This window comes from Cydia splendana, chromosome 6 (genome assembly GCF_910591565.1).
Source record: "Cydia splendana chromosome 6, ilCydSple1.2, whole genome shotgun sequence".
In the NCBI taxonomy this organism is placed as follows: Eukaryota; Metazoa; Arthropoda; class Insecta; order Lepidoptera; family Tortricidae; genus Cydia; species Cydia splendana.
This window is the reverse complement of record NC_085965.1, coordinates 24,690,701-24,704,118: the sequence shown is the minus strand read 5'-3', so window position 1 is coordinate 24,704,118 and position 13,418 is coordinate 24,690,701. Positions and strand designations below refer to the sequence as shown.

Below are 13,418 nucleotides of genomic sequence, written 5' to 3'. Positions count from 1 at the left end.
GACGGTGGCACACATCTGCTAACGCTACGAGGTCATTTCCTCCTCCTAGGGGGGCTGCCCCGGCGGCTCCTAGAGCTTAGAGTGGTGCGAGATCACCTAAGCATGTCTATTGACAATATGACTAACTTCGTCTCTGGGCAACGCCGCGGGCAGCGCCAAGCTATGCCCCCGTAGATGTAGATGTAGCCCCCGACGGTGGCACACATCTGCTAACGCTACGAGGTCATTTCCTCCTCCTAGGGGGGCTGCCCCGGCGGCTCCTAGAGCTCAGAGTGGTGCGAGATCACCTAAGCATGTCTATTGACAATGTTACTAACTTCGTCTCTGGGCAACGCCGCGGGCAGCGCAAGGCTATGCCCACGCAGGTGTAGATGTAGCCCCCGACGATGGCACGCATCTGCTAACGCTACGAGGACGTTTCCTCCTCCTAGGGGGGCTGCCCCGGCGGCTCCTAGAGCTCAGAGTGGTGCGAGATCACCTAAGCATGTCTATTGACAATGTTACTAACTTCGTCTCTGGGCAACGCCGCGGGCAGCGCAAGGCTATGCCCACGCAGGTCACGCAGGTGTAGATGTAGCCCCCGACGATGGCACGCATCTGCTAACGCTACGAGGTCGTTTCCTCCTCCTAGGGGGGCTGCCCCGGCGGCTCCTAGAGCTCAGAGTGGTGCGAGATCACCTAAGCATGTCTATTGACAATGTTACTAACTTCGTCTCTGGGCAACGCCGCGGGCAGCGCAAGGCTATGCCCACGCAGGTGCAGATGTAGCCCCCGGCGGTGGCACGCATCTGCCAAGGCTACGAGGTCATCTCCTCCTCCTAGGGGGGCTGCCCCGGCGGCTCCTAGTGCTAGGAGCGGTGTGCGTTCGGCCGCTAAGTCTTCTTCGCAGAGTCGTTCAAGAGCAGATACGTCCATGCCACGTCCTGACAAAAAAAAAACAATGGGTTGCACTCCGGGAGTGCCGACAGAAGTGAAAACTCAATGACTAGTCCAAAATTTCTGCAGAACTATGTATAATTGACCCATCCTCCTTTCTATTGAAAAACTTTAGTTCCGAAATTGCTGGTCAGTGAGCTTGTTTAAAATTGGAAATTCAAATTTGTAGTGTTAATTGTTTAAAATTCGAATAGAAATTGTAAAGTTACCTTGCAGACCTCGCATCTAAACTTTAGGTCTCCTTTGTCAGTAGTGTCTACAGTCAAGGAATTTGATCTATGTGCCATTTTGTAACTTGTAACAGTAACAACCGATACAAAAGTCACTAGAAATCTTATATTATTGTTATTGTGACAAGTTGTAGTTAAGCAGAGTTGCAGATAATGTTTACAATTACTACTCGTAATTGTACTTTCATTCTCTGTCGGAATGACTTACCGCGCGGGTGCTGGGGTACAGGCCGCACGCAGGCTAATGGCAAACCGAGCTGTCTGCACAAATGTTGTACGACGCCTAGAGGAGACGCCACGCAGCTGTATATGCATGGGAGGCGCGTCGCGAACGCCAATGCTACAAAAAAGAGGCAAGTTATGACATCTCATTGATAGTAGTAGAGTAGACGTACTTTTGAAAAACCGGTAACAATGCAAATTACATTTAATTATCGTGGCATACCTCCATCCTCGAGGTAGCGTGGGTAGCGACAGTGCAGCAGCATTCGAGTTACTCGCACCAGCCCTTCCAGCTGCTCTTGATGGTAGTAGGCACTGTAGTCTGCCAGTCTGCAAACACCAAACACAATCCATTTGTGTCTCCGAACTCCTAATAGTCCCATCAGTTACACAGAGTTCTTTACATTCATCTACCCTAGCTAATCGAATACAAATACAAATACAAAATCGTTTATTTGTCCAACATAGGTATGAATAGTACATAAGTACAGATCTTATAGTATTACTGTTGTATCACTATGTTGTGCCATAAGGCGTACAATTTTTTTGTCATTAATGGACTGTGACTACATGCTGTGCACAGTTACCATTAATTATAGTCTAACAAAAATTCGCTTACACTATAATATGTTTTGTCAACTAAATATTTAAAAACTTTACTTTTAAAACTTGTCATATCCTCTAAATTTCTTAATTCATTCGGTATTTTCATTGATATAGAATAAGAACTGGATACCCAATCAGCCGCAAAAAATGGCCCCGCAAAAGTAACGTTAAAACAGATCACGCGTTACTTTTTCGTTTAGTCTTGTATGGACCGCTCAAATGTGAAGTTGTCAACAATGTCGTAAAATGGTGGTGAAAATATGCAAAAACAACAAAGATAAAACAAGGAAAAAGCATGGAATGCATTTCTTTCGGTTAGTTCTTTGGATAGCATTACATAATTTATGTAATCTGGTGGTAATTTCATGGTTTTGAATAAATTATTTTGTTAGTCCCAAAGAAGGGATGTGAAGGAACAAAAATCTAATGAGTCGATGTGAGGTCAATACTTTTTTTATTTTTATATGGAATTCATAAGATATAATATTATGTTTAAATTCAAGATTTCCAAGAAAACCTATGCGACGTGCAGAGTGGACTGCTATTATAAGAAGAGATAGGGGTGATGCAGTTTTAAACAAGGCAAAACGGCACTTGTGTGTTCGGCCCATTTCCCTGTTTCCGACATATACACGACCAATAAGGGCTTACATCGACTAACTGTAAATGCTAAACCTGTCTGAACACAGTGACGACCACAGGATTTTTTTGATAAAGACCATAACCAATCAGTACCAGTTAGGGTTGCCAGATCGAAAGGCGCTATTATCGGGAAAAAATATAATTTTTTCGGGATTTTGGGACTTAAGTCGGGGAAAAAAACATTCAAATTAAAGTAATTGTATTAAAAACAACGATATTTTACATTTTGGCACTACGTCAGCTGCTCTGCCCATAGACGTTTTTAAATTAGAATACCTAGTATACATTCTTTGAGATCTTGAGTCGCTCGCTCGCTCGCTCGACGACAGTTCGGAACTTGAAATTATTGCTTCATAACGTGAAGCTGGTTTTCGGGACAATTTTCACTTTGTCGGGAATCGGGAACACATGGTAAAAATCGGGAGAATCCCGCTAAATCCCGGCCATCTGGCAACCCTAGTACCAGTAGCGACTTGAATGTCCCCGTGCACTATATTGCAAAGAACGAAAGTGCGAAGAGTATTATATAGATCTAAAATACACAGTTATTTAATAAATTGAATTTATTTCAAGGAAAATAGTATTTAAAGACGTATACTTAGTTATTAAAAATATTTTTGTTTTATGATAACTTACACGGGTTGTTACCATAAATTAATTTTATTTGAACTCCCGATCAAATTAAATTTGTTTAATTTATTACTTTGGTTTTTCTGTACAGTAATACCTATTAAAATGTACCAAAGGGACTCCATTCGTTCATTATTCTCGTTTGACGTTGTTTGACGTAAATACAAAGGTGAAGTTACGTTTAGTGCCATCGGACTTAAAGTTTAAACAGTGTTGGTAGTAATGTTTACAAATTTGACACTTAATGCTTACGGCAGTAAGTTCTTTTCCGTACAAAACATTTATCTTGACTCAAAATTTACGTAAGCGTTTTTATCATCAATGCAAATTTGCCGCTAATGTCATTCTGACCCACATTTTGTTGACGTTTGTGTTCCGCTCTGTGTGTCTATTTCTAATATTAAGTCAGTGGGTATTTTATTAAAAATTTGTGGGGCCATTCCAAATATACTTTTCCTATATAATGCTGTTTTGGAAGGCATTGAATTTATTCTGTTCCTAAGACGTATACTCTTAAACTGTTGAAATAAGTGGGGATTACTTTTAACAAAAATTACAATTTCGAAAATATACAAACAAGGTAGAGTTAATAGTCCTAATTTTTTAAAATATGGTTTACATGAACCCAGTTGCTGAATTCCACACAATGATCTAATGCATCTTTTTTGCGCTTTAAACGCTACTTCTCTGTCAACTGAGTTTGCCCAAAATATAATGCCATACCTTAGTGTTGATGTTACATAGGCTTGATATGCCGTCAAAACAACTGGTTCACTAACAATCTTTCTTAAATTATATAAAACATATGAAAATTGATGCAGTTTCTTACATATAATGTCTATTTGATTTCTCCATGTCAATTTATGATCTAAGCTTATTCCTAAAAATTTTGTCACATCCGTTTTCTCAATTTGTTGCCCCTTATATGAAATATTTAAACTACATTTATCATTTCGCCTTTGTTTAAATGTCATTATTTTAGTTTTTTCTAAATTGATTTTTAAATTATTGCTAGTTAACCAGTTTATTACTGACTCTAATGTCTTGGATATTTCAGTTTCATATGTTTCTGGATCTTTACAAGTGAACATTATGGTGCTGTCATCAGCAAAGAGTACCATTGGATACTCGATGGCTTTTGGCAAATCATTTATATAAATAATAAACAATAAAGGGCCTAAAACGCTTCCCTGAGGTACGCCATAATGAATTTGTCTAACTTCCGATGAATAAGTGACCTCAGTTTTCGTTTCAACGCATAGTCTATTTATTTGAGTTAACTGCTTTCGATTAACCAAGTAAGACTTAATCAAATTATGCACATTACCTCTAACTCCATATTTATATAATTTATCTAGCAATATTCTATGATCTACAAAATCGAAAGCTTTCGACATATCCATGTAAAGTGCTGATACCGGAACTCTCTTGTCAACATTTGTTACTATTACTCGCATAAGGTCAAAAATAGCCATATTAATAGACTTACCTTTACGAAATCCCATTTGTTCTTGCGTGAATAAGTTATTCTTTTCAAAATATCCGTAAATGGAGTTATGAATTACTTTTTCTATAATTTTTGAAAAAATGGAAAGCAGTGCAACTGGTCTATAGCTGGCTAAATCTTCCTTATCGCCTTTTTTAAAAAGCGGTTTAACAATACCTATTTTTAATCTTTCCGGGAATTCTCCCTTTTCTATACATAAATTAGTAATATGACTGATCAAAGGTGAAATTATACAGGATACTGCCTTTACTACTTTTGTACTAATTCCGTCGTAGCCCGTACTGTTACTGTTTTTTAAAGAATTAATTATCATTTTAATGTCATGGGAATTTGTGGGCTTCATCATATCGAAATAAGAATAAATGCGTGAAATTTGTAGGGAAACGGTCCCAAATAACAAGGTCCACAATAAAGATTTAGCGAGTTTGAATGCAGGTTTAGGTTAAACTTAAAACGTCCAAGGAGTGGCAAGGACCGTCACTGTCGCGCGCGGCTACAGCCCAATATCAACCTTCGTGCATTCCGAGAAGGCTCACGACTCCGCGCCGTGCCGCGCCGCGCACGAGGGACGTGGCGGTCAAAGGGCCGGTATTCACCGCACCGATAATTGAATGCTATTTGCTTCAGGTCGTGGCATTTCAAGGATCGATTGAATTCATTGCAGCTTGCTGCACTTAGCTAGTTATAAATTTTGTCGCAAGGTCTGTTTAAAAGCATTTTTGCCTGTTTATATTTGGGATAAAGTTAATGAAAAAAAACCATGCGTTGCACTATTTTTGGATATGTCGCAGGCGTTTGATTGTGTAGTTCCAGAAATATTATTATCTCAACTTAGTAACGTAGGTATTAGAGGAATCAATCAGTCAATCAACAAGCATTACATACTATCAGTAAAGTAGGTCATGACCGTTTTTATTTTATGATTAATTAGTCCCAGTTATGCCTGCAATCTAAATTAGCACTGGGAACTATGTATTTGGACTAGCATACCCATATCACAAGTGGTTGTAAATATATTGAGATGGTCATGCGTACGTTAAATTAGTCCAGTTTCTTCTCAATGGTTACCTTTACAGAATATAGACTTATTTTGTACTACATATAAGTAAGTTTCGAAAACTCATTGGGCTCGAACCCGCGATCACACGTCTTCCAGTTTAAATTTTACCGACCTACTGCTCTTAATAAACTTAAACAAGTATTTTTGTCTGTAAATAACCGTAATAAGTAAGTCCTTTATTGTTAGAGTAAAAAAAAACTTATTTACTGGTCATACTACAATGTGAGTGAAAACATACATTCAATAATACCACCATAAAATTCTCTAATTCCGTTGTGAGCCAATCTAATCAGGATAGGCTCAAGGTAACTGATATGAGCCATTAATACTACCATACATAATGTACTAAACTTCCTTGTACATGTATGCATGTAAAATGTATTGGACATGCATTTTATGGGTGTGATTGCCGTTAGGCATGCTTGCTTTACATACTATGCATAGATTATGATGTATGTAGTAGTTAGTGGTAGTTTTTATGTACAAAATATCTAAGCAAAGACATAAAAAATAACATTTGTACAAAAGTCCACTTATCCCATTATTTATTGGTATAAATTTGTGTATAATGTTGAACATAAACAAGACTGTACTTAAATAATATAAATCCTATTTGCATTATCAACATGAACCTTTGTATGTTTGAATATTTAGATGTTTGTTCCTCAATCCTGCATTAATGGCTGATCAGATCTTGATTAAATTTGGAAAATAGGGTGAAAACTAGAAAATAGGGTACTTTACATCTTGGATTTTATCTCCTAAGGGGGTTCAATTGAGATGGTAATATAGTATGTGAATACTAAATGAAGAATATGTGGTAATTTTAAATACAACTAATTTTACTTAATAGCTTAGTTGGTAAAGCAATTACTTGCAGTGAAAACTTTGGTTTATAGCCTGCACTCATTATATTATGGTTTGTAAACAACATTTAATATTTATAATATATATAAACAACAACTATTGACATTCCAACAACTGTATTACAGTAATCCAGCACTGTTAATATTGGCAAGCATCATCCTAAAGGTCAACAAACACAATGCCATGTCATATCATATCAGATAACATGCCATCACTTGTAGTAGGTATGTATGAGTCACTGCAACTGGATGTTGAACATTGAATCCCAGTAAGAGCAGTAGAAAGTGTTTGTATCTTTTCTTTTAATTAATCTTTCAATATATAATACTTCAATTCAACCCTTTGAGACCCTATTATATACATGTCTGAGGATAATTTGATAAACTAGTTTTTTTCATTGTGTCATGTCATTTTTTCATGTTATTGTATTGAATTAATATCTGCAATTGTTGATGATTTGTTTTTATTGCTTGTATCTAAATTGCATCTTTACATGTAAAAGAGCCTTTGTGGCCTATTTGCTTAGTAAATGTTTGAGTTTTAGGTTTGTTTGTTTTATGTATTTAAAGTAGTACCTTTTTGTATCAATTATAATATTTCTATCAATTATTCAAGATGCCCTCTTCCAAGGCAACTCCAGGAGTGTTACATGTGTGTTGCAGACTCTTTAAAAACCTTTACATTCCATTGTTGAAGACTATTTACTAGTGTCCGACCGAAACATGTTTTTTTGCCGAAACCGAAACCGAAACCGAATGTTCGGCTTGGCTCTAATTTCGGCCGAAACCGAAACCGAAACCGAACCTTTTGTAGACTTGTTAAAATCGTTGAAAAAATGTCATAAAACCGCTTTTACACACATATTATGCGGCTGTCAACACCCAATGTCCTTGAAATTGATGTTACTTAAGCAGTTTTTTAAGAAAATTACTAGAGTTAGACCAAGATAATTCTGCAACGATTTTGATAACACACGCAGTGCAAGTGTTATTTTAAACGTCAAAACTTCTGTGAAATTGTGACGTATAGATAACATTTGCACTAGTTTTTTTGACAGAAGCGCCGTGTGAGTCTGTTCATTTTTAGGTTATTTTCCTTTATAAATAATATCCTTTGTAAATTTCATCCTTATTTATTAACTTGGTTGAGGTTTATTTACATAAATTAGTTTATTAATACATTTGTTCTGATACAAAGCTAGGGTAAGGCCTTTTTGGCCTTAGGGCCAATGGTAGGGAATGAGAAGGAAAAGCCACCTGACGAGACCGATGGTAACTCTAATGTTATGGTTGGTATGGACATTGAAAATAATTCTAGAAAAAGAAACTTGCAAACATTAGACTTATCACCGGTCAGTAGCCCACAAGAACCGGCTCTTAAAAAAATTACAACCAACGTCAACAAAGAGATCTCGGAACAGGTAATAGCAATAGTAAATGAGGATGTCACCAACCCCCACGTAGATAAACAACGCGATGAGAATGCTAACCCACTTTTGTACAAACACCCTGATCTTGACACAGAAGGCAGAGGATACAATGCAGACGACGATGGCCCATTTGTGGTTCACATCTCAAAGGAATCTTCTGCTGACTCCAGGTCAACACTGAAAGCCATCTATGTGGGTATGCTCTTAACACAGGCAAATGTCACAAATATTAAGAAGGACGGGATAAAATCTGTAGGCCGCAATAGAGTTTCAGTAACATTCAATAAAGCCGTTGATGCCAACTCTATCTTAAAAAACCCTATGTTAGATAAATACAAACTATCAGCAAACATACCAACATACAACATATCTCGTATGGGTCTAGTTCGAGGAGTTCCAACGGATTGGTCCATGACTGATTTCGTTAAGGGTACAAATTTAATAGAAGGTAAAGGTAGGATTCTGAAAGCGCGTCGCCTACAAAGGAAAGTGACTAAGGAAGATGGATCTCCATCCTGGGTTCCAACCCAGACTGTAGTAGTTACTTTTGAAGGTCAAACTTTGCCATCTAGAATATTTGCTTATTATACTTCTCTAGTGGTGGAAGTATACCTACTGCCAACAATTCAATGCCGAAAATGCCTTAGATTTGGACACATTCAGACTCAATGTCGCTCAGATGCCCGCTGCTACAAATGTGCCCAAAAGCACCCGGGTGATGGGTGTAATGTAGCTCCCGAACACATATCCTGTATTTTTTGCACTGCCCGACACTATGCCACTGACAGAAACTGCCCAGAACATCACCGACAAAAGTCCATCAAACTGATAATGTCTGAAAGAAACATTTCATATGCTGAAGCATCCACACAAGTCCCAGTTGTTAGTCGTAGACCCTATGCGGACGTTGCAAATATAATGTTTGGCCCCACAAGAGAACCTTCCCCCCCATCACATCATCAACCTTTGACTTAACAGATTTACCTTCTACCCCTCCCAGAACCTCTCACCGCAAGACAGTATTTTTGTCACCTCGGTCAAGACCTTCCTTGTCCCCAGGTTATGACCAACAAGCCCATAACAATATAGTCCGACCCCCTCCATCCCAAATTCCCAACGGACAAGCCCTCAATAACTCATACACCAGAGAAACTCCAAATGAGGACCTCATGGAGCTCCTCCTAAAACTGTTGACTAATATCATCGCCAAATGGAGTGATATATTACCGAACGACGTTGCACCTATAATGTTGACCCTAGTAGAAAAACTCTCCTTCCCTCACCACCACGGACCGCCAGGCCACATTTCTTCAATGGAATAGCCGGAGTATTCTTCCTAAAAAAACAGATCTCATCCAGCTGATCAATGACCATTCTGTGTCTGTCGCGGCCATCTCGGAGACGTGGCTGAGGCCCGGGTCTCGGTTTAGACTCCCGGGCTTCTCATGCCTCCGGGATGACCGCGTCGATGGACGTGCAGGATGCGCTCTGTTGATCAAGCAATCCTACCCCTTCTCTCAAATTCCCCTCCCTCCTCATGGAAATGAAATTAATGCCGTAGCCGCTAAGGTTATGGGCATTAATTTCATTTCAATATATATTCCTCACCCTGACCTTGACCTTATTCCTGAATTATCTTCTATCCTAACCTCTGTCCCTCCTCCTCATATAGTTTTAGGCGATTTTAATTCACATAACATTTCTTGGGGATCATACCATTCGGACGGGTTTTCGTCACTCTTGTTAGAAATCTTCGATGAAATCAATGTTTGCGTTATAAACGACGGATCGCCCACACATCGAGTCTATCCAGGCCAGAACCCACAATCCGTTCCCGACTTGTCAGCTTGCTCCCCTAATTTGGCCTCATTGTTATCTTGGACTGTGCTTCGTCAGTCCTATGGCAGCGATCACTTTCCCATTGTTATTTCCAAGCCCTCATCTGTTCTTCCATCCCCGGCTCCTGAACCTCTTCTGAAATACAGATTACAATCAGCTGACTGGTCGAAATTTTCACTTTATGTCGAAACAAAAATTAAAGAATGGGACTCTAACTTAAATGACAATAGGGAAAATTACTCAAAATTCAAAAATTTACTTTTAGAAGCAGCTGATAAGTTTATCCCCCGGAAAAATAACAAAAAGGATAAAATTCTTTCACCTCCATGGTGGAATGCTGACTGCACAGCTGCCGTGAAAGAGAGGGATGAAGCTGAACAAAGATTCAATGAATCAGGTGACATACAGGACTTCATCAATTTCAGGAAAACCTCGGCCCGCACTAAACGCTTATTGTCCAAAACAAAGAAAAAGGGTTGGAAAGGGTTCTGTGAGAGCTTGTCCCCTAGAACTCCCCCATCAGTTGTATGGAAGAATATAAGGCGGTTCAGAGGGTCCTTTAAACCGGATATCATATGCTCTTCTGACAGGTCGGCTTGGCTCTTGGACTTTGCTGATAGACTGGCACCCCCAACTGCCCCAGAATTATCCTGCGTAGTGTCGCCACCACTCCCTCCTCCGTCGACCACCTTTGACGAACCGTTTTCGGTTTCGGAGCTCAAAATAGCTTTGGATGGACTACGCAACACTTCACCAGGAGAAGATGGTATTCCTTACTGTTTTATAACAGAACTGAGCTCATTCTCACAGGAATACTTCCTTGGCATTCTGAATCACGTGTTTGACTCAGGAGAGATCCCAGAAGATTGGAAAACTCAAATTGTCATCCCAATTCTGAAACCGACTAAAAATCCACAAGAAGCCAGCTCGTACCGACCGATTGCGCTCTCCACTACGATGGGCAAGATACTTGAGCACCTAGTAAAGAATAGGCTAGAGTGGTATGTCGAGAGCAGAGGACTATTAGCAAACACCCAATTCGGTTTTCGAAAAGGTAGGAGCACAATGGACAGCTTAAACATACTAACCACGGATATCAGACTTTCGCTTTCTAACAATGAGGACCTACTAGGATGTTTTCTTGATATTTCGGCAGCTTATGACAATGTCCTTCTTCCGGTGCTCAGAGCAAAAATGCTACATCTGAGCATTGCAGTGAAGATTGTACAAATTGTCTCCAATCTATTTATAGGAAGAACCATCAAAATCCGTGATGGCAGTTCTTATCTTTCTCCTCGTACACTGTGGCAGGGCCTTCCTCAAGGATCCGTTCTTAGCCCAATACTTTACAGCATATATACATATGATTTAGAGCAAGCCGTGTTACCCTTCTGTAACATTCTACAGTATGCAGATGATCTAATCCTCTACACTTCCGCAAAATCTATTGATACAGCATCTGCAAGGTTGAACATGGGCCTGAGTTACCTGAAGGATTGGCTTGAAGAGCATGGTCTGTCTTTGTCACCTTCCAAGAGCTGTGCTGTGATCTTCAGTCGCAAAAGGAACATGCCAACTGCAGATGTTCATTATGGTGAAGAAAGCATTCCCAATAATGAATCAACCAAATTCCTGGGTATCATCTTGGATCGGAAAATGAGTGGAATACCTCATCTGAAATACATACAGGACAAGTGTGAAAAAGGAATCAACATTTTGCGGGCTCTATCAGGAGTTTGGTGGGGTTCTCATCCATATTGTCAAAAGCTACTTTATAATGCTATTATCCGCAGCCACATGGACTATGGATCCTTTATATTAGAACCATGTAATAAGGAATCCTTAAAAAAGTTGGATTTAATACAGGCTAAATGCTTAAGAATCATACTTGGTGCCATGAGATCTTCCCCAAAAAATGCCATGCAAGTAGAATGTGTGGAGCCTCCTCTGGCGCTGCGTAGACAATATCTTGCTGACAGGTTCCTCATAAGAGCTATCTCCAACTCCAATCACTTGCTGATTACACGCTTGCGGGCTCTTGCTTCATTGGTCACTGAAAACCCATATTGGATGCATAAAGAGTTTCCAAAAATTATTATTACTTATTCTAAATTAAATCGTATAAACCCCATATTATATAAATCAGGAACAAACCCCTTATTTGAAACAAAATTTGAAACTTTAATTTACACCCCTAGTGTTATTTTAGACCTTGGAATTTTTAAAAATGACCCGGGAGCTAACAGCAAATTTAAAAAACTTTTAGAAAAGTGGGAAGACTACTTACCGGTGTTTACTGACGCATCAAAAAATAATTCCGCAAATTGTGTTGGAGCAGCAGTGGTGGTTCCAAAATATAGCATTGTCTTGATGTTTAAGTGCCCTCCTCAATCATCAATTTTTACAGGCGAGGCTGTTGCCATCTTGGAAGCTGTAGCATACGCGGATTCTCACAATATAACAAAAATGTTCATATTTACAGATAGCAGGAGTTGTCTGCAAGCTATTATGGGCAATCAGTTTAAAATGAAAGCAAAATTTCCCTTAATACTTCAGATCAAAACCTTACTAAGAAAATGTGAATCAAAGGGGTTAAAAATAGTACTTGGGTGGATTCCGGGCCATTGTGGCATTCCTGGAAATGAGTCTGCAGACTTATGGGCAAAGAGAGCTATTGAGATGGGATCACCAGGCCACGACAGGATATACAGTTCTGACCTTTTAAACCATGCACAGACTGATATGTTTAACACGTGGCAAAATCTCTGGAATTCTTCCAGATTGGAGGTAGGAAAACATTATGGCCACATTCAGCCCAATATTCCACGTAAACCATGGTTTTTCAGATTCCGAGCATACCCTAAATGGGTCACGTCTACAATTTGCCGTTTACGCTTAGGGCCAGTTTGTACGCCTGTATTCCTTGCCAAGATACGGGTCCGGGATACGTCACTGTGCGAATGTGGGTTAGACGAAGGCACCGTAGATCACATTTTCTTCTCTTGTCCGAGATTCAATTACTCTTTGTATGATGTGTTACCTTCAAATATTCCGCGACCCATTAATTTTTACTCACTTCTCACTCTAATGGACCCGCCCCTAACTTCTATCCTTATTAAGTATGTACAGGAACATAATATAAAACTTTAATTCTTACTGCTCGTCTTACTATTATTTTCTATCTATCTATATAATTTAATCTCTACGTTTTTTCCTCCATTTCATCCGCTATGTTGCTTGCCTTAACAATCTGTCATCCGCTTTCCGCTCTTTTTCACTAATGTTGGTACTATGTTAATTGTGTCATGTCATGTATTTGTCTGTGATGTCCATAATAATTTGTTTGTTTTAGGTTCCCAGTCTATCCTTCCACAAAAATCAAAATTAAACCGAACATTCTCGTCTCATAAGTCAAAAGTCTACACCTCGACATTGGCAGAATCCACCTTG

The 13,418-nt window shown here is 39.3% G+C and overlaps 1 protein-coding gene and 1 long non-coding RNA gene across 3 annotated transcripts in view; both read right to left on the bottom strand.

Annotated features, from left to right (window-relative positions):
* LOC134791642 (pyridoxal-dependent decarboxylase domain-containing protein 1) overlaps positions 1-13,418 on the bottom strand; it is a 32,533-nt gene that overhangs the window by 17,192 nt on the left and 1,923 nt on the right. The window contains exons 3-5 of the mRNA XM_063762699.1: positions 1,612-1,718; positions 1,375-1,506; positions 709-923 (exon numbers count right to left, since the gene is read on the bottom strand). Coding sequence (XP_063618769.1) covers positions 709-923; positions 1,375-1,506; positions 1,612-1,718 — 454 coding nt within the window. The remainder of the gene's footprint in view (positions 1-708; positions 924-1,374; positions 1,507-1,611; positions 1,719-13,418) is intronic.
* Positions 7,995-13,327, bottom strand: LOC134791536 (uncharacterized). Of its 2 annotated transcripts, XR_010144309.1 has the most exons (4): positions 12,256-13,327; positions 11,857-12,021; positions 11,457-11,642; positions 7,995-10,103 (listed from the first exon to the last, which is right to left on the bottom strand). It is a non-coding gene; the product is annotated as an uncharacterized LOC134791536 (long non-coding RNA). The 2 variants fall into 2 exon arrangements; XR_010144308.1 differs by having other exon boundaries at positions 11,457-12,021.